Source organism: Rhineura floridana, chromosome 5, assembly GCF_030035675.1.
Source record: "Rhineura floridana isolate rRhiFlo1 chromosome 5, rRhiFlo1.hap2, whole genome shotgun sequence".
NCBI classification, from domain to species: Eukaryota; Metazoa; Chordata; class Lepidosauria; order Squamata; family Rhineuridae; genus Rhineura; species Rhineura floridana.
This window is the reverse complement of record NC_084484.1, coordinates 44,510,281-44,531,562: the sequence shown is the minus strand read 5'-3', so window position 1 is coordinate 44,531,562 and position 21,282 is coordinate 44,510,281. Positions and strand designations below refer to the sequence as shown.

The 21,282-nt window shown below is 39.4% G+C and overlaps 1 protein-coding gene across 3 annotated transcripts in view; it reads left to right on the top strand.

Annotated features, from left to right (window-relative positions):
* The window catches only part of NALCN (sodium leak channel, non-selective), a 281,346-nt gene that overhangs the window by 153,834 nt on the left and 106,230 nt on the right, over positions 1-21,282 (top strand). For all 3 annotated transcript variants that reach the window (XM_061629379.1, XM_061629378.1, XM_061629380.1), the window contains 2 exons: positions 7,211-7,378; positions 19,031-19,222. In XM_061629379.1, the coding sequence (XP_061485363.1) occupies positions 7,211-7,378; positions 19,031-19,222 (360 nt within the window). The remainder of the gene's footprint in view (positions 1-7,210; positions 7,379-19,030; positions 19,223-21,282) is intronic.

The following is a 21,282-nucleotide window of genomic DNA, read 5'->3' as shown; positions in this document are numbered from 1 at the left end:
AGGAATGTAGCACATGTAGGGTTGGGGGAAATCATATAACAGCTCCTTTATAAAATTTAAAAGAAAAAAATCCCTCATGTCTCACCACAAAGTTAAGTTCAGAAAATCACTTTTGTGTAGGAAAATGTTCATTACTTCAAAGTGCACTTCAGTTATTCCTGAATTGTGGTTTACATAATTAATAAATAAATACATAATTACTCAACACCAATATCATCTAGGTAAGTAGCAATATGTAATAAATCTCTGGGGGTCTCACAGCTTAAATATGCAGTCCAGATGTGTAATGCATATGTGGAATATTCCCCGTCTCAAAGAAGAAGACAGACCACTTGTATTTAATTACTAGTCAGATTACATCCCATCATTATGACTGGGAAGGATGTATGCATGAGGGACTCTGGTGTCAAGAGTGGAAGGTAGACTCTATCCTTACCACAATAGTGTTCTAAGTATGGTGTTTAAATTTTTATTTGCAGGAGGGAATGGCAGCCAATAACACATTGAAGAAAGTAAATGAATTTTCTTTCTTGGTCATGCTGAAATGAGATGGACTCTTAGCAAAGTGGTACAGAACGTTGGGAACTGGTTTTTAAATATAGACAGGCAGAACTCTACAATAATATATTGTAGTGTATCCCTAGCTCATGGCAGGAATGGAGGGCTCCAATCAATCTGGAAAAGGAACTTTGTAGCATAGCACCCTTTGGAGTGTGCAGTGGGGTGTGTTCTCCTTTTTTCCATTCTGTCAGGTTCAATGTTAGTTGCCACCCCCTAATTTGAGCAATGTATTGCTAAATAGCGTGGGGGGGATTCTTAGAAGGTGGGTAAGTGAAATGGTATTTATTCCCTTCTTCTCTCCCGAACCTTCCTGTCTAGTGCTGAGAGGAGAGTTTTTAAACCTGTGCATTGTCCCAGCCCAAATGCTCATCTCCAGGATATACTAATTTGCTAGGTGCTCCAATTCTACCACCTTTTTTCCCTTCCTACTGACACCCTCAGCATACCATAAGTCCTGGAAGCCACTGAGTGTGTGCCTTTTTCAGACCATATTTTTAAATTTGTCTGTTTGTTTTAATTTGCAAGCTAGTGCACTTTGCATACCTACATTCCTAGGTAGTTCCCCAAGAATGCAGAATGCTACCTTATTTTGGATAATCCTGTTTTACTTGGGTGGGACTGAATTCAGCATTAAAAGAAGTGATGGTGATAATAATATGTTACAGTACAAAGTCTTATGTATTGTAGTTTTTCAAATAGAAAAATAAAATGATACATCAAACACCAACCTGCTCAGCGTATGAACAATTTGGAGTGAATAGGTCGACTGTCTCCTGGAGTCTTGGTGGAAAATGTGCTTCTGGGTGACATCCCACACACTCTGCCTTCCACAGTTGTTTTTCCCTTGTACAGTTCCTGAGAGGCATAGTCATTTTGGCACAAAAAGATGTGACAGCATGCTGAACTGCCATCATTCATGTTACCACTTCATCACTCTATGCTGTGTCAAGGTCTATTTTATAATATTTCATGACTAACAAGAACTACCAAAATGCTCACACCAAGGGTGCCTGTTTGGATTCAGAGTCTTCTCTTCTAAATAATGACAACTGAAAGACTCCTCTCTTTACTCTTGGGGGAAAAAGTCAGGCGTTTTTAAATTTAACCAAATGTTATGCAAACTCGAGATTTTTTAAAAAAATGTTATTGGTTTTGAGCTCCTTTGACAAGCATATAATATGCAAATCAACCAGCCTATACAATTTTGGAATACATTAAAATATATTTTAACTCTGTAATTGTTAATCTTCTCATAACAGAACAGTTGAAAGTGTCAACATTCTAGAACACACTTGCCCCTTAATAGATCACATTTAGTGACCTTTTGGGGCATGTCTGACAGAAATGCCCACATTTCGCTTTTGTACCATAGGGAAATATTTTTTAAAAAAATATAGCATTCATACTTCAGATGACAGTTCTGCACAAATTGTTTTGCTTGATACATTTTTATCATGCTTTTTCAGACAAATATTGTCTCCCAAAGCAGTTTACAAGCTAAAAAGAAAAGACACACAAGGGAAGGAAACCCTAGCTCCACTGTGATTATCTGGATTAAAATTAATGGGGCAAGTAATAAAAGGAATGTGGTGCTTGGAGTCTACTACCGACCACCCAATCAAGGAGAAGACGAGAATGTAACTTTTGAAAGGCAAATTGCCAATGTTTCAAGGAGGCATGATGTAGTAGTAATGGGGGATTTCAATTATCCTGATATCTGTTGGGAGACAAATTCTGCCAAACATGGCCCCTCCAAGAAATTTGTGACTTGTGTTGGAGATAACTTCCTCCTACAGAAAGTGGAGGAAGCAATCAGAGGATCAGCTATCCTGGGCTTGATTCTAACCAATAGAGATGATTTGGTGGATGAAGTGGCAGTTACGGGAACTCTGGGGAAAGTGACCACACCATACTTGAATTCTTGATTTTAACAGAAGCAAAAGCTGAGAGTGGCCATACGCGCACCCTGGACTTCAGGAAAGCTGATTTTAGTAAACTCAGAACAGTTGTAAGTATGGTTCCATGGCAAGCCACCCTAATGAGAAAAGGAGTCCAAGATGGGTGGGAGTTTCTAAAAAAAGGAGATTCTAAAAGCGCAATGGCAAGCAATTCCATCATGGAAAAAATGGGGGAAACAACAGAAGAAGCCAATGTGGCTTCACAAAAAACTTAGAGATGACCTGAAAACAAAAAAAGGACACATACAGGAAGTGGAAAGAAGGCCAGGCCACAAAGGAAGTATCACGGAATTGCAGGGATGGTGTCAGGAAGGCTAAAGCTGAGAATGAGCTGAGGTTAGCGATGGATGCTAAAAGCAACAAAAAAGCTTTCTTCAGGTATGTCCATAGTAAAAGACAGAGAAAAGAAATGGTGGCACAGCTACTCAATGCAGATGGCAAAATGATAATAGATGACAAAGAAAAGGCAGAAGTGCTCAATTCCTACTTTGGCTCATTCTTCTCCCCAAAAAGGGTCTGTGACCCTCCCGGAAACATGAAGTAGAAGGGGCAGGATTGGAGCTTGAGATTGATAAGCAAATGGTCAAGGAATACCTAATCACTTTGAATGAGTTCAAATTGGCAGTGCCCGATGAACTGCATCCTAGAGTATTGAAGGAACTGACTGAAGAACTCTCAGAACCCCTCTCTATTATCTTTATGAAATCATGGAGGACTGGTGAAGTGCCGGATGACTGGAAGAGAGCTAATGTTGTTGCTATCTTCAAAAAGGAGGAACCGGGGAACGACAGACCAGTCAGCCTAACATCGATCCCTGGAAAAATTCTGGAACAGATTTTAAAGCAGTCAATCTGTAAGCACCTTGAAAACAATGCAGTGATTACTAGGAGCCAACAAGGATTTATGAAGAACAAATCCTGCCAAACGAATCTCATCTCATTTTTTGATTGGGTAAACTCCCTTGTAGACTGTGGGAATGCTGAGGACATAATATATCTCAACTTCAACAAACCTTTTCACAAAATGCCCCATGATATTCTGATTAGCAAACTAGCTAAATGTGGGCTGGATGGAACATCTATCAAGTGGATCCACAGTTGGCTCCAGAATCGTACTCAATGGTTCCTTCTCAAACTGGGTGGAAGTAACGAATGGGGTACTGCAGGCCTCGGTCCTAGGCCCAGTACTCTTCAATATTTTTATTAACGACTTGGATGAGAAGGTACAGAGCATGCATATCAAATTTGCAGTGATACAAAATTGGGGGGCATAGCTAATACCGTGGTCGACAGAAATAAAATTCAAAGGGGACTTCCCAGGAGGATCGCTCCGCCTGTGCTGCCTCTGGGACGGGCTCCCGTCTTAGTGGAAACTTTTTCAGTTTTAAAAACAGTCAGAAGGGCTTTTTGACTGGGGAAAATTTTTTCCGGATAAGGAAGAAACGTAGAGATTTTCCACAGAGCTTTGTTGTGTTTGTTGGAGGCTGGAATTCTGTGAAAGAAGGTCTTCCAGCAGCTCGGACGGAGCTAGGATTTCCAACCAGCTCAACTGATTAAGTGAGCCGTTTTTTTTCTTCAAAGAAAAACGGATTAACAGGCAAGCATTCTCCTGTCTTTTCTCATTATTTTGTTATCAATACAGCTAAAGAGATTTGTCAAAGAACCAGCAATTAAGAAACCCTGGGTGAGTCATAGCTAAAAATTCACGGAGCTAAGGGGAAGAAAATATAGAAAATCTTTATTTTTATTGCAAAAAGCTGGCATGGAATTCAGCATTATAAAGATTACAAACGGCTGAGGGGTTTTTAATTTAAAGAGAATTTTTTTTTTGATTTATAAGACTTTTGAGTAATATATGTCTGGGACTATTTTTTCCGGTTTACTTTTTTTTTTTTTTTTACGAATCTGCTCATTCTTCCCGCTACTAATTATTTGGATGCTGTGAATTAAAGTTGTTTTGGCACTACACATACAAGAGATAAGGCAGTTCGTCTTGTCTAGAGGGTGACGTCAGCTGGCTTGAAAGATTAACTCCTTTGTAACTGGATAAAGAAATAAACTGTTCTTTGCTTGGGACATTGGAAATTGAAGGGATTGTGGGTTTTTTTGTTTTTAGAATGACTATCAAGAAGATGGTTGAGATCATGGATGTACAAGAAGGGACTTTCTCTTTAGATATGTTTCAGAAAATAATGAATGAGATTAAGCTAACAAAACAAGAACTCAGACATAACAGACAAGTGATGATAAGTGAATTTGGCGAAATGAGACAGGAGCTGAAAGAAATTCAGGATTCTATGAGAAAGGAGAACAAAGATAAATTTGGAAAATTAAAAAAGGATGAAAGAAAAATTAAAGGGAAGGTTCAAGCCCTGGAGATTGGATTAAATATGGTCTTGGAAAAAGATTTGGATTTCCTGGCTGTGATGGATCCTGGAGACAAATATTACTGTTTGGAATTCAGCGCTGTCCCTGAAGGAATTGGTGAAGAGATTGGAGATAAAGATATCATCGGTTCGAAAAAATTCATGGACTGGAAGGATTTGATGGAACTTGAAATGGAGAAAGTTTACAGAATTAATTCCTGTTTTGTGACAATGAAAAACCCTTCAAGAGATGTGCTAGTGCATTCTGTAAAAAAGAGGAATAGAGATGCGGTTCTGCAACAATACTTCAGTGATACGTTCGGAAATGATGGCAAGAAAATATTTGTGATGAAGGAAATCCCTATCAGACTCTTATTATATGACTATGACAGCAAGATTATTGGGTGCGTAAAGATGGAAGATGGAATCAACACAGATAAAGGAAGAAGAGCGATTTGAAATTACTGGATTTAATAGACTTGAAGAGTTGGATTAATTGACATGTCTATCTAGAAAAAAAATTGATGGACATATATCTCAAGGATTGGAAACTTCTCTTTGACTTTTTGTAGAATAAAATGATATGATGTTAATGAGATTTGATACCAACTAAGATAACTGCTGGAGGAAGGTGATTTTATAATTTATCAAGAGACAGGTTTGTTATATATTATAGACCTATAGCTGAACTACGACCAATCGGAAGTCAATAGTTTTTTTCTTTTTGTTGTATTAGTTTTAATTTGTGTTTTTCTTTTTGTATTGTCTTGATTTTGAAAATCTGAATAAAAATTAATTGGAAAAAAAAAGAAATAAAATTCAAAGGGACCTCGATAGGCTGGAGCATAGGGCTGAAAATAACAGAATGAAATTCAACAGGGATACATGCAAAGTTCTACACTTAGGAAAAAGAAACCAAATGCACAGTTATAAGATGGGGGATACTTGGCTCAGTAATACAACATGTGAGAAGGATCTTGGAATTGTTGTTGATCACAAACTGAATATGAGCCAACAGTGTGATGTGGCTGCAAAAAAGGCAAATGCTATATTAGGCTGCATTAACAGAAGTATAGTTTCCAAATCACATGAAGTATTGGTTCCCCTCTATTCAGCACTGGTTAGGCCTCCTCTTGAATACTGCACCCAGTTCTGGTCTCCACACTTCAAGAAGGATGCAGACAAACAGACAGATTCAGAGGAGGGCAACAAAGATGATCAGGGGACTGGAAACAAAGCCCTATGAGGAGAGACTAAAAGAACTGGGCATGTTTAGCCTGGAGAAGAGAAGACTGAAAGGAGATATGATAGCACTCTTCAAGTACATGAAAGGTTGTCACATAGAGGAGGGCCAGGATCTCTTCTTGATCATCCCAGAGTGCAGGACACGGAATAATGGGCTCAAGTTGCAGGAAGCCAGATTTCGACTGGACATCAGGAAAAACTTCCTAACTGTTAGAGCCATACAACAATGGAATCAATTACCTAGAGAGGTAGTGGGCTCTCCGACACTGGAGGCATTCACGAGGCAGCTGGACAGCCATCTGTTGGGAATGCTTTGCTTTGGATTCCTGCATTGAGCAGGGGGTTGGACTTGATGGCCTTATAGGCCCTTTCCAACTCTACTATTCTATGATTCTGTGAAAGTAGAGGGAAAAGGTAGAGGGGGGAGATTAGTATGACAAAAGTGGTGAGTTGAAAACAGGCATATGTATCTAGTTGATGGCAAACTGATCTTCCCTTGCTGGTGTGTCATTGTATGCTACTCACAGATGAGTTCTCACAGTGCTGTAGCTAAGCAAACCCTGAGTAGCTTTTATCAACCAGATGTGAAATTACCCCTAAATAACATGTATCTGTATTTTGTGTGGAGCATGACAGATATTGGGCAGAAATATGAATCAAATTACTTGGAGGAATTTTTTTTTAATAAAAAGTCAGTATACTTTAAATATCAAACAATATTTATAGGATAATATACAGCAAGGCAGAAAGCAAACCTCTCTGCAGCCATTCTTTCTCTCGATGATGGGTGTGGCCATGCTGGGCTTCCCTTTCCTGTGATGCTGTTCCTAGGAGGCGGAGAGTCTAACCTCCCCAGTGGCCCTTAGACCTATGGCCAGTGGCAGAGATCAGAACCTGGAGTCTTAAGGGTTTTAATATTTAGGGTTTTCTTAAGAGCATTCTCAGCATATGGATTTAGCATATTGATGACGAGCACAGAAGCCAGACTCTGTCATGCCAGAATGGCTGTATGAAGCAGTTCTATGAAATCTCTGAAAATCTTATTCAGGATCTATTTTTCTTTCTTATATGTTTCCCCCAGGTTGCATTTACAGTCCTGTTTGATCTGGAAGCTCTCCTAAAGATCTGGTGCCTGGGCTTTACTGGATACATCAGTTCATCTCTTCACAAATTTGAACTACTGCTGGTTATTGGAACTACTCTTCATATTTATCCAGACCTCTACCATTCACAATTTACATATTTTCAGGTACAGTGCAGAATTCCTTTTCAGTATATAGGGGGGAAATATTATTTTAAATCACCCTCAGATCATACATATTCAAATACATATTCATGGCGGAGGTTTGTTGCTGTTTATAGTTTGAATATGCCATTCAAATGACAATGGTTTCAATCCTTTGCGTGCTTACTTAGGGTTAGTCTTTTTAAACCAGGTGCATTGGCAAATAACCAGTTTTCCTACGTTATAAAGGGATAATTTAATATCACGTGTGGTGTGTGTCTGCCACTAACAGCAGTAGCCCAAGATTCTCTTCCTTTCTCTACCCCTTCGCAGTAATGTCTACTAAACTAAAATGTATGCCATTATGTCAGTGCTTTGTGAGTTTCCTTGGCCTTCAAAGGTCAGTCAGTGGAATTTGGTTGGGGAAACTCTCGACACAGTATTGTCATCTCAAACAGTTTGGTTTGCTAGATGAAGGACAGTAGTAGAGGAAACATAGATCTGTTGCTTTCAGTAGCAGCCCACACATCTAAGGGCCCATCCATACCTAACCTCAAAATCCATGTTTTCCATATTCTGTTGGTGTCCTTGAGATCCATACATGTTCTGTTTGTGCTTGGATTTGTTTTTTAAAACCCAAATTTTCACATCCATACGCATGGGCATTAATGTTTTTTTGTCTAATTCACTTCTTCATTAGTTACACCCCTAAGTCCACCCCTTTATGGTGACTGGTCCAGAACAGTACTTTGCCTTTCTCGTGCTATTCTGGAAGACCACAAAGGTTATATCTGACTTTTTGAATTAACATGCATGTGCAAGTTTGCCATGTTTTCAGTGAAGTCTATTGACCTTTGTTTGAATAATATTGCAAAATAGCTTTTAAATGATTAATGATTTATTAAACATTTGATTTTACGTTTGCAAAAGAGTAGTTGAAAAAAAGCAATGCGATACAGCTACAGAAGCCAGAAGAAGGAAGTACTCTGGTTCAGTGCCAGAAGCAGAATGAACTGTAAGAAAGAAGGAGGAGGCATGGACAGAGGGTGGGATCTAACATCATCCACCCATAATACTGTAAACCAGAGAAACATGTCCTCACTACAGAGGTTAGAGAGGTTAATAATTGGGATAGAAAAATAATTGGTTTATAGCAAAGTAGAAGTGCGGATTTAACTACAAGAAAGTCCGAAATGGTGGGGAATGGCATGGACACTGGCAAATTAATAGACACACAAGGGGGTTAGATTGCAGATTAAAAGGATGTATGGATGGGCCCTAATTGAGTGTAACAAGAGTTTTCCAAAGTTTCCTGAGAAAAACATTGTCACAGTGCTAAGCAGTGCAAGCCAACTCTCTAGCCTGTACGGAAATCAAGTAAACAAATACATCTGCAGACTTTGGTGTGCATAATGCAACAAAAGTTAGTCGCTTTCATGTCCCATTGTTTAAAATGGGAGAGTTAAGCATATTTTTTACTGAAGCCAGTGGGTTTTAACATGCTTAATTTTGGTTCCATTGTGCCCCAACGACTTTGTTATTTGAAGGTAAGAATGAAAAAATAACTGAAATATTTTTTATTTTTGTACATGTATACTGTGTGAATTGGGCTGAAGGTTTTGTGCAGAAACAGATTTCAAAGTAGCCTGATATATGATACAGAAAGCCCCCCAGACATGGGAGTTGCATAACGAACTCCTGGCTCATTTTCATTTTACATAAACCAGGTGCATGTGTCCTCAGTTTGGATTAGGGATGAAGAGGGGGGGGACCCAATGCTTTGTCCCACACTAAATTAGGCATGCACCTATATATGTCTTTTTATCAAACAAGCAAAAAACGTTAGAAGTTCAAATCATGGAACTTCCATTTCACAGATGGTTTGAATCTCTAGGAACAAAGCTTCCCTAGATTCTCTGAAGGGAGAGGAAGTCGTCAGTGTGCCTGGGATGAAAACCTCACACAAGGAATGGCTGAAGACTAGGAAAATTTGAAGGAAGGCAGAAACCCCAAAGCATGGAGATTGAAGAAGGACAATAAACTGGCAGGGGTGGCTAAGAAATATAAACCTAAAAGAGGAGTAGTTGGAGAATTAGGCTTGAAGAAAAGAGCAGGGGAGGCAGCAAACCAAAAGCACTTTAAAATAAGGAAGGACTATATGTTGTAGGAAGGTAGGAGGTGGTAGGAATGCTGGTCAGCAGAAAGGTGAAACAATGAGAGTGGCTGAACTGAAAAAAAGATGGCGCCAAGGGGAAAGTAAGACAGAGAAGTCTTCCATGGTTCCTGAAGACAGGAAGAACTGGGTGCTATTTGCAGAAAATAGGTGAGCAAGGGATTCTAGCATTGTGCCGTGGCAATCCTGACAGACGGCAATTGGTGTACTGAGACTCAATTTCACATATTGATTTGAATTAACAAGTCAGTTCTTTAGTGAGGAGCTTCAAGGTCTCAAATATTGTACAATCAATTTTTGGTACCAGAATCAGAAATCAGTTGTTTTTGCTTGTGTATTTGCTACCTAAGGCAATTGCAGCTTTTTCAGGTTTAACCAAACCTTGGCATGATAAAAAAAATAGTTCAGAGAATATGGTTTCAGTTAGCTGAGCCAAAACAATGATTTCTAGAGAGATAAAAATGCAGTTTTCAGCCACAGCCAACGTGACAGTGAATTTCATTTTAAAAAATGAAAAAGCTCACTCACACTCATACATTATTGATAAACAAATTGAAATGAATGACCAGTGATTAATAATACATAAAGGGTAAGTAATGAATGGTGCAGATAAATCTTTTCTACAAATCCAGTTAACTGAGAAGAGTTCTGTATTTTAAAATTACAGAAATCTGAACAGCTTTCCATATTCATTTGATGATGGTCTGAAAAATCTATCCGGATAATATGAGCCAGCATTAAAACATCCTTTGAGCATACAAGGATCCTACATTTTAACAAATGAGATCCTCCTGAGTCAAATGCAGTCAGAAGGAGCAAAGCTGGAACTTGTGTAGTGTTCTAGAATTCTCAGTATAGTCTACCCTGTTCAGTTTCCAGTTACAGATTTTACTGGTGAGAACAGGCTGTATCCAGTGGCGTCCCTCGCACAGACAGAAGTCTCTTTGATCCAGCAGAAGCTTCCATCAGGGGAACAGGGAGGGAAGTATTTCTTTTTAATTTTCTTTTCCACCTTTTTCACCTCCGTGCAGCCTCCTCTGCATCCCCAAAAACTGCTCCGGAGGGTTGGGGGACTCCTTGAAACGATGTGGGAGGTGGTGGTGGGAGGAGGAAAGGAGCAAATGTTGCCTCCCTCCTTTTTTCACTGACAGAAGCGTCCACTAGATCAAAAAGCCTTCCACCAGCGTGCGAGACGTTAGTGTGATATAACTGCAAAGCAGCAACTATACCTCATGCAATGTTTGAGGCAGGACTGAGCATTCCATAAAACTGAGAGAGACTTTTCATGCCAACTTTGGGTGTTAGTTCGGAGTTTATTTACAACATTGATGCTATATTACTTCTTTTGTCTTTCTGAAAATACTGTAAACCCTGCCCTAACATAACCTGTTGCCATCTTCAATGGGAGTAAACTGATTTAAGTTAATCAGAACATGGAACAAGTCAGGACCATTTTATACATGGCATTTTCCCCACATAAATGTGGGAAACTTAATATACACATGTGTATCCTGTCATGCATGAAGTTCATACTTTCATCTACTGTACATTATAAACATTAGGATGGAAAGCTGTGATTGGAAATAGGTTCCCGTGCATGCGTACACAACAAAATAGACAACTGTGTGATCACAGATATGTGTATCTGTTCATCTTCACTCATGAAAGTGCATCTTTTTCTTCTACCATGTGGTTCAAATAGTCTTCAACGGAACTGGGCTGCACATGGTTGGCAATCTTGAATGGTTGGGTGCAGCTTTTTTTTCCTCATCAGCAAATAAAATTGAATGATCACAGCTTGTGCCCAGCTGTCTCTGGGCACAATCCAGTAAAAGTCAAGTCTTTTTAGGTCCTACTGTTTTCAGCAAGAGAACTCGGGATTTGCTTCAGTCTGTTGATATAAATGGGACTTTAAAATGCTTACTTTATTGCTGGATTTCCCCCTTGGTTTTAACTTGCTCAGACAGTAGGGGGGTTGTGTGTGTGTGTGTGTGTGTACATGTGTGTTTTAACACTTTAAAAATGTTACTTTTATTTAGATTGCTGTCCTCCACAAACAGTGGAGTTCAGTGGAGTTTAGGACTACATTGCACATTCCTGAGAAATTTAAAAGAGCACTCTTAGAAAAGCCTGTGAGTCTTTCATCTACAAATATAATTTTATACTGTTGCGTGGCTGCTGAAAGACTTGTTAACGGAACAGTTCCCTTGGGTCACATTTCATTAGAAACAATCAGTAATTATAAAACAGATTTTAACTGAACTAAATGGGCCACTATTGTATTGTAAAGTATGCTCTCCTAAATTATATAGGATTTTAAATGTTGAAAGACAATTTCCCATTTATTAATATATAAGGCTGCATGCTAATCATTAATTGCCAATCAAAATCTACTATCTCTGCCAGTAAATTAGTTCAGCTGAAAAAAACCCAAGACGGAGAACTCCTGAAGGACCACTAGACACTATACAAACATGTTGGCTGTCTTCTCACTGGGCCAAATTTGAACAAAAATAAACACGGCTTTATGAACTCAAATTTTCTATCCAAAGTTCATTCCCTGCCTTTTAAGATGGTGAAATAGTTACAGGTTTCTCCTATCTTTAACTACTGTATGTTGGCTTGTGTGCGTTGTTGTGTGAAACAGCATACATTACGTTGGAGTTAAGTTGAGCAAGAAGACTTCTTCAGAGCATGTTAAGAGTCTTTATTGAAAGACATTAAGGCCAGAGGCTTAAGAGTAAATACATGTAGAGATTCTTCAGTCACCCCCCTTCTGGTTCATCTCTCTCCATAGATGAACACAAAAGACAGCCTCTCAGCTCAGAGGCATTATTCAGAAGAGCACAACACATAGACTCTGTTACAACTTTCCCAGCTGTTATCAGATGGCTACCATAGCAACGGCCCTGGCAGTCCGTTCCCAGACAGGGCATAGACATAACTCCCCCTTAACCACAGTTACGTCTTCACACTTGCAGGCTTCATGGAAAACTACTAGAGACAGTAATGCCTACTGGTCACCAGCCCAACACTGTAGACAACTGCTCAGCTGAAGTGGATCTTCCAAAATACTGCCAGGTCTTGCGTCTGTTATTTTATTTTATTTTGAAGCCATTTTGACTTGCGGTTTCTACCGCAGTCCATCTTTCCAAATTCGATTTTAAAAGGAAAATATTGAAGATGGCCTGCCCATCTAACAATAGCAGTGTTTATTTGTCAATTGATAGTTGATGCATCAGAAAAATTGTTGACAGAATTCTTAAAGAGAACTTTCCTTGACGGTTTGCAGTATGTAAATGAGGAGCCCAGATTAATCAATTACATCTCTAGATAAGGAACAGTGCAGTCCTGTTTGTGTCTACTCATAAGTCAGCTTCATTGAGCTCAATGAGGCTTACTCCGAGGTAAGTGGGTGTAGGGATGTAGGCTAACAGAGCAATCCCAACCCCCAGCCGGGGAGCAGTGGAGCAGCGGAGCAGCGGAGCAGCTGCCTTGTCCAAAGCTCTGTCAGCTTGCGCTGCCCAGGACAGAAAGGGTGGGAGTAAGAATGCTGCACCAACCCTAGGCTGGCACAGCTGAGGATCAAAGGACTAAATCTCTCAAGGGATCCATGGGACTTTTGATTCAGCAGGGTTTTGCGCACACTACTTCCAATGGTAGCTTCCTGCCTGGCTGGGTCCAAGAGGGACCTCCATATCCTAACTCCCTCCAGCAGCAAAGATCAGGGGATTAGGATTTCCCTTCACACCTCTAGCTGCTCTGGTGGTTAGGCAAATCCTCACAGCGATTTTTAAGTCAGACACCATTATCTTTTCCTTTAACAGCAGTTATGCTACAAGTCCTTCAAGGACTTTTTATTTGATATTTGAAAAAGGACACTTGACTGAAAATACTGAAGGGATGATTTTTCAGTCAGCATAGTCAGTTCCTGGCATGACCATTAAATAATAAAGAATGCTCATGCTATCATATCTGTTTTATAGCCAGCTTCTTCATGAAATTTGCTGCATATGTTTTACAAGCAGGTATCTGCCACACTGAAAGATTTAGGTCACCTTCTGAAATCCAAGGTTCCTACTGGCAAATGACAGGGGAGGTTGAAAAATACATTACCATTTGTGTCAGCATGCAACTTAGAAATCCACCAAATCCATATCCTAGGGAGTGATGTAACATATATATAAATCAGCTTGAGTTGAAAGATTACATTCACCTAGATCAGCCTTTCCCAACTAGTGGGCCACCAGATGTTGTGGGACCACAACTCCCATCAGCCTCAGCCAGCATTGCCAATGGTAAGGAAAGATGGGAGTTGTCGTCCAACAACATCTGGTGGCCCACTAGTTGGGAAAGGCTGACCTAGATACTTCTGGTAGTTAAGCAAATCCTCCAGCATTCTTATATTTATTATAACAGGTCTGCAGTATCCCTAGGTCAAAAAGAGGAAACACAAGCTCTGGTGCTAGTTATAGATTTATTATGTTGCTTAACGCGTTTCAGAATATATTCCTTCCTCAGGAGCTAAAAACATTCAAACAAACTCAAATTAGTGTCATGGGGACATTGGTCATAAACATAGGCATAACATTTAACTTTAAGACCACGCAATATAAATCATTTTTAAAAACATTAAAAAATTTCCCATTGATTCACAATGACACATATCTATTCACTAACGTTGAACTAACACGTTATAAAACCACAATATATGGCTAAAATAAAACATAACCTTTTAATCATAACGAAGCAGCTTTAAAACTTCCCCAGAAAAACAAAAACAAACGTTGCCCTGTACCCAAATGCAGTGATCATACAGCTGAGCTAATCTATATACTCAGTATGAACACTAGCAGCCTTTGAGTTTGATTTATATTCAATGTGGGGCTTTGGTAAAGAATTTTCATTGCTTTTACAGAGCGAAGGAAATATAGCTTCACAAGCCAGTACAGGGCATATTGTGGTTTTACAACATGTTAATTCAACATTAGTGAATAGATATGTGGCATTGTGAATCACTGGAAAAATTGTAAATGTTTTTTTAAATGATTTATATTGCTTGTAGTTTTTTAAAAAAAATCAAAAAAATCTTATGCTTATGTTTATGACCAATGTGTTGTCTCCACGACACTAATTTGAGTTTATTTGATTTTTTTTTGCTTCTGAAGAAGGAATATATTCTGAAACACGTTGAGCAACACAATAAATCCATAACTAGCACCAGAGCTTGTATCTCCTCTTTTTGACCTTCGTTTGGTGCTTTCCCCCCTTTTTGTTCCTGCTGCAGTATCCCTAGCCAAGCAGCAAAGAGGTAGCTGAAAAAGGAATTCCCTTCTTAAACATACCCCAATTTATCCACCAGACCTATTTTTCACCTTCCTGTGCTTCCCTGCTGTGTATAAGAAACGGCAATATTTATTAGCCTTTCCTTTATTTTCAGTACGTCAGTCACTCTTTCTAACCACTGTGGCTGCCATTCACCTTCCAGATGACAGACGTAGTCTTGTTAAGACACCATTTGTGGGCTCTTCTGTAAAACAAAACACCAGTATTAAAAACCACATTGTTGTTTTTAAAAATGTATTTCTGCATGGCACAATGCAGCAAAAATGTAAGCTGCAATCCTGTGCATAGCTACCTCAGAGTAAGCACCATTTAACACAGTGGGACTCAGAAGTGAATAAACTTGCATAGGATTGTGCACTTTTAGGCCTCATTGATTCATTGGAAAAATTAAGCACATGTTGTTTTCCCCATTGAAATCAAGGGGATTTTAAAAGTGCTTGACTTTGCTTGAATTGTGGCCTACATTTGTATTCTGCCCTTCCTCCAAGGAGCTCAGAGTAGCATATTGGGCTTTGGGTTTACTAGAAATAAAACATTACATTACATTACTAGTTGCTTCAAAAGTGGCCAGAATGGTTTTTCTGTCTGCATTTTGAAGCGACTCTGCCCTCTGCTGGTCACACCTCCCTTCCCCACTGCTGACTTGATACCTTTCATGACTACCCACAGCAAAGTGTTGGGCCAACCACTGTCCCTGCCTGAGACTGCAGCAAAGCTTTTCCACTGGCCACACCTGAAAGACAAACAGGTTGGTCTACCAATCAGTTGTGAAACCTGCCTGAAGCTGAATTTTTTTTAAAAAAAAACACTCTAGCTGATCCAACCAGAGTTTTAGAGTAGAAGTGGGTGGAGTTTGACTAGCGTTGTATGCCCCCGTTTTCAGAAAAGAGGGGTGGGGATGCACTGGAACCGTCGTAACAGTATGTGTGTCTCTACCCTTGGTCTCCCAACAACTTTCTGAAGTGTGTTGTGCTGAGCATGGATTTCAATCTGAGTCTGAACCCACATTCAAGCTCAGCACTCTTAAGCACTGCACCACACTGGCCCTGGTAAAAGCTCCTTCTCTTGGCTCCTCTTAACAGAATCAAGAAGATCAGAAAGTGGATGAATGAATAATGAGTATGATCTCATTAATTATGCCTGTGCTAAAAGAGCTACACTGGCTCCCAGTTTGCATCTGAGTACAATTCAGTGTGCTGGTTTTAACCTTTAAAGCCCTAAATAGTTTGAGACCTAGATATCTGTCTGCCGCCTTCCCCACATTAGTCATGCCCATCTCACGAGAACCAGGGAAGAGGGCCTATTGCGAGTGCCTACTATATCTGAAGCCTGATTGGCGAATATTCGCAATAGAGCCTTCTCTGTCCTGGCCTTTAGACTATGGAATGCCTTTCCTGTGAGGTCAGATCAGCCTCCTTTCTTCCCATTTTTAGATAGCTGCTAAAAGACCTATATTTTATTCAAGCATTTGGCTAAATTTCTAACCCTGTGTTCTGACATTTTAAAGAATTTTATGGATTTTGACATATATTTTGTATTTTTAAATTTCTGCTTGGTTTTTATGCATATTTTGTATTTTTATCTTGTGTAATCCACCTCAGTACCTGCACTCTGGGTGAGAGGTGGACAATAAAAATAAAATTTGTTATCATTATCATCATCAACATCATCATCTAAAGTTGGAAGGTAGAACTGGCTATTGCTGATCCATCAGAGCAATGAAATGGAGGTTCAGAGTAGCTCTATACTCTTTTGCATTTGAATCCAGCCATTTTGTGAGTCTGCAGATAAATGCCAAAAATGGAGGGGGGATCCTACAGGGAATGTATCCTATGATTGAAAATTCAGAACCAGTCTTGCCCAGAATGGATAATTATAAGATCCAGATTGGGCTAAACATGTATCCCACCCAACCACTCATTTGTTTCCAAGCAGATTCTTTTCTAAGTCAGGCACCACTGGCTTTCCTGTCAACAACAACAAATACATCTTAAGCACATCTAGATTACTGAGACCTTCTTGCTTGATGTATTTGGGAAGTGTTATTTGAAAGCAGAGTTTGAGATCCAGTGTAATATAGTCAGTTGGTAGAGAGTTGGACTACGAGTGAAGAGACTCAAGTTCAAAATCCCCATATGTGGATTGTAGTGTGATCTTCGGCGAGTGAATCACTCTCCACCTATCCTACCTCATAAAATAGGGAGCGTATGTGCTGTCCTGAGTTTCTTGGATAATTAGTAGGATAAATATAATAAGTAATAATACCAAGTAAATTATTGCAGCAAACATCACAAAATCATCTCCTGCAATAAAATGATCATTTCCTTGCATGGATGATCATCGTTGCTGTAATTTTTCCAAAAGGTATAAATATTAAAGGCATAAAGCTATGTCAGCCAATGCAGCAATGGGGAAAAAATAGTAATTGCAATGTGTAAGCAGGTCCTCACACTACTGTAATGGCTCAAGCGTCTTTGAATTGCACGGGACTCAAAGGCCTCCTCCTGATTCTCAAAATACTTCTCCCATGTTCACATGAATAAATGGAGGTGCTAGTGGAGGTAAAGAGCTGTGAAGATTGCCCTGCCCTTTTATTTCCTTAATGAAAACAAATAGGCTAGCAAAATAGTTCCTGGAAAGATTAATGTGCTACTTAAATGGCAATTAAGGCAATTTAGGTGGGGGCATGGGCACCTGTACTGAAACAGTTAAATGGAAAACAACTCAAAATGTGAAACAAGAATAAACTGTTTTTCACACTCAAGGAGGATCTGTAAGAGCAGTTTCACCCAAAGTTCCACCTATCCCATTTCAAATTTGTAAATGATTATTGTTGTGTGATTATTGTGTGAAAGACCATAGCTCAGTGGTACAGCACATGCTTTTCATGCAGAAGGTCCTAGTTCAATCCTTGGCTTCTCAAGGTACGGTTGGAAATGTCTCACCTGAAACCCTGGAGACCTGCTGCCAGTCAGTGTTGACGGTACTGAGCTAAATGGAACAACTATCCAGCTCAATATAAGGCAGTGTGTTGGTCATCGAATGTGCTGCTGCCCTCTGCCTGCCCCCCAAAAACAACAACAAGAAGATTCTTGAGGTTCTCAGAGCTCTCAAAAATGTGCAATGTGTAGCCAATGTGGTTCTTATGGGATTTTATATCCTGAACTGAGAGTAGAAGCACAAAAAAAGAAAAGAAGGCATGCTCAGGGCCAAACTACAGATCTCTCTTTCCCTTTTCCCCCTTTACTTTAAATAGTTGTTGGGGGAAGGTGATCGGGATCAGGACCACAGTGCATGGGGAGGGGATTTAAGCCTTTTATCCTGTGCTAGGGCCCCTGTGAGCTGCTCCTATTGAAACTTTCTCCATGAGCCAAACACCGGGAGGGTTTTTTTTACATAATTATGCATGTGAGGGTACTCTAGAACTTGATTTTATAGTCTTGAAAACAATTATTTCTGAAATACTACCAAAATGTTTAACCCTGAAGCACCATTCCAGTTTTTAGAGGGGATGGGGCAGATTTCAGTGCAAATAGTTGCACTTAAACGGAAGATTTGGTTGCAGAAAAGCTAGTAATCTTGCAGTTTCGCAAAGTAATTGTTCTTGGTGTACAAGTTGCTCTAATTTGGTGTACAAGTTGCTATAGTAGGTAATACTGTCCATTTTGGTTTTGTTTCAGTTTTAAAGAATGGTTAATATTATTTTGTTCATGTCAATATTTTCATTTATTTTAGAGTGTACTGTTTTTTAAAACATTTTTTTTGTTTAAAAAAAAATCTTTTCCCCCTCCCCCTCCCCATTTTTTTTTAATGTAACTGAACCAATTACAGTTAACCAAGATACTGTGTTTTGGGTGGAGAACACGTACTTGTTCAAAATCAAAGCCACTGCTGGTTGAGCTGTGGTCCCATTGTTCAACATTTCATTCTTTTTGAGCTCCATTAAAACTTTTAAAATTATTATTAATGTACCATAACAATATGCTATAAGAAGCGATGGAAAACATGAAGGAAATCAATGAACCAGGACATTTGTTATTTTCCCATTCAACAGATGGTACTTAACACTAGGAGGTTGCTTGAAATAAAACCTTCTGGGTTGTACTCATTTAACATCCTTCAAAAAGATCGATAATGTATTTCTTTTCTCCTTGCAGGTGCTTAGGGTAGTTCGACTTATAAAGATTTCTCCTGCTCTGGAAGACTTTGTATATAAGATTTTTGGACCTGGAAAAAAGCTTGGGAGTTTAGTTGTATTTACTGCCAGCTTATTAATTGTAATGTCAGCAATCAGTTTGCAGATGTTCTGCTTTGTGGAAGAACTAGACAGATTTACAACATTTCCAAGGGTAAGTGTTAAAAAAAAAAGCCCAACCCATCAGCTATAATTTTGTCATTTTCTTACAAATGCCTTTTTTTAGTCTAGCTTTCTTAACAGCAGCTGTAGGGAGGTGTTGATAAAGTCTATGTTGTTTCTGTGTGTTGGTTGGGGGTTTTGTTCGTTTCTGTTGCTTTGTAGAATATACTCTGAAAAGATATACAGTGTCTTTTCATTATTTATTTCATTTAGTTTGAAATTCTGTGCTGTGTTTTGGACCCACAAACAAATCGTAGATTGACAAGTACTGATCTATGAGTCATTAGGGTTGTATCCAACACTGAGCAAGCGAGCTTCCACTCTCATAATGGAACTTCCCCTTCCTCTCCTTGCACCCCCTTGCACACCCCCAACGTCTGCTCCAGAGGGTCCTCCTGTGCTCTGGAACAGTTTTTTTAGGGTGCAAGGGGGCTGCAAAGGGGAGGAGAGGAAGGGGAAGTCCTATTGCATGAACAGAAGTCTGTTTTGCTAGTGCAATGCAAGTGATGGATATGACCTTCTATATACCTTCATTTATTTGTAACATACATACTCATTTTTTTCTTTCCCTTTTCTCCAAAGAGTTCAGAGCAGTTTCCCAGTGGTGTCCCTGTAGGCATGGATCGTCCAGGCACTTAGTCCTACTTAGCTTCAGAGATAAGGACAACAGTAGCAAGTATTTAGGTGAACAGATTGTTTTCCTTCAATTTTTTGTGTGAACCAGAAGAACAAATAAGGAGAGTTGTAACTCAGGGTGAGAAATGGTTCCACTTGTGTTCTTGGATCAGAACAAGAAAGAAGACCTATTTGGGTGATCAGTCTCCTCACATGTGTGGAAACACATGAGGAGAAGTGCACTGCCAGCTTTACCCCTCCAGTGCATCATCTTTATTCCATACAGAGCACTCTACAAGTTTGTCAGTGAAGGTTTGCAGCAGGGAGTCTCCTCTACTCATGGAGGCCCCCTGCATGATTTAGAACCTGGCACAATGAAGTCGTTAGACCTCTGCTCTCAAACATGTGGATAGTTCCAAACTATGTACAGATATCACCCTGGAGGGAGTGGGGTTTGTCAGCATGCCCACACTTCTCCATGCGTGCTTACATGTGAAGCTTCAGGACACTTTCAGGTAGGCAACAGTACCACAGGTCACCCAGTGTCTTCTCACTCATCCACCATGTCCCTTTGTCATGTTGTAATCCTCTGGTTGGACTGATGTCAGCACAAGGAGCTCTCCACATGGCAAATAAAGGTGGCTGAAAGATGAGATAAATGGTGGTGGAGTGGGGTGAGGGAAGCCTCTTCTAGGGGGCTGGAGCATGTGTTGAAGGAAATTAAAGACATAAAAAGTTAATCTTTAAGATGATGATGATGGAGATAATAAAACTGGGAATAGTAAGCAAGGAGATAAGAGAAGGTGTTAAAAGAGGAAGAAGTGAATGTAAAAGCTGTAGGGAGGAGAGATTGAGGAAACAGTTGGAGAATAGGGTACAGTTTATGTGAGAGGGGAGAAGGGGAAATTTCAGACATGACAGGAGTGTCATTTAAAATAAAATGCCTTCTTGAAGCCTCTCAGCAAATTCTGCCTAAAATGGGGAGGCTGAGTCACGATATCTTCAGAACCAGTGTCCATACTCGAAGAAAGCTGAACTATGGAATACTGTCTCCTTGCCACAAGGTAATTGCTGCAGAAAAGAATCTGGCAATTTCCAAAAAGGGATTAAATATCAATAGAAAAAAATATCAGTACTTAAACTGAACTGCATACTGCCTGTCTCTGATGTAAACATGTGTCTTATTTTGAAAACTAATAAAACGATTTACAAAAAGAAAAGAAAAAGAAAACAATGTCAGGTTGCACAAGCTACAGGCAAAAGCTACAGAGTACTTCACTGTTGATTTAGCTTATATATATCCCACTAGGAAGTACAGCATATAAGTAATATACTGTATATTTTATAGTACCTTTATACTATAAGTTGCCTTGAGATTATTTTTAGTAGTAGGCGTCTAAGGAATTTAATTAATAATAATAATAATAATAATAATAA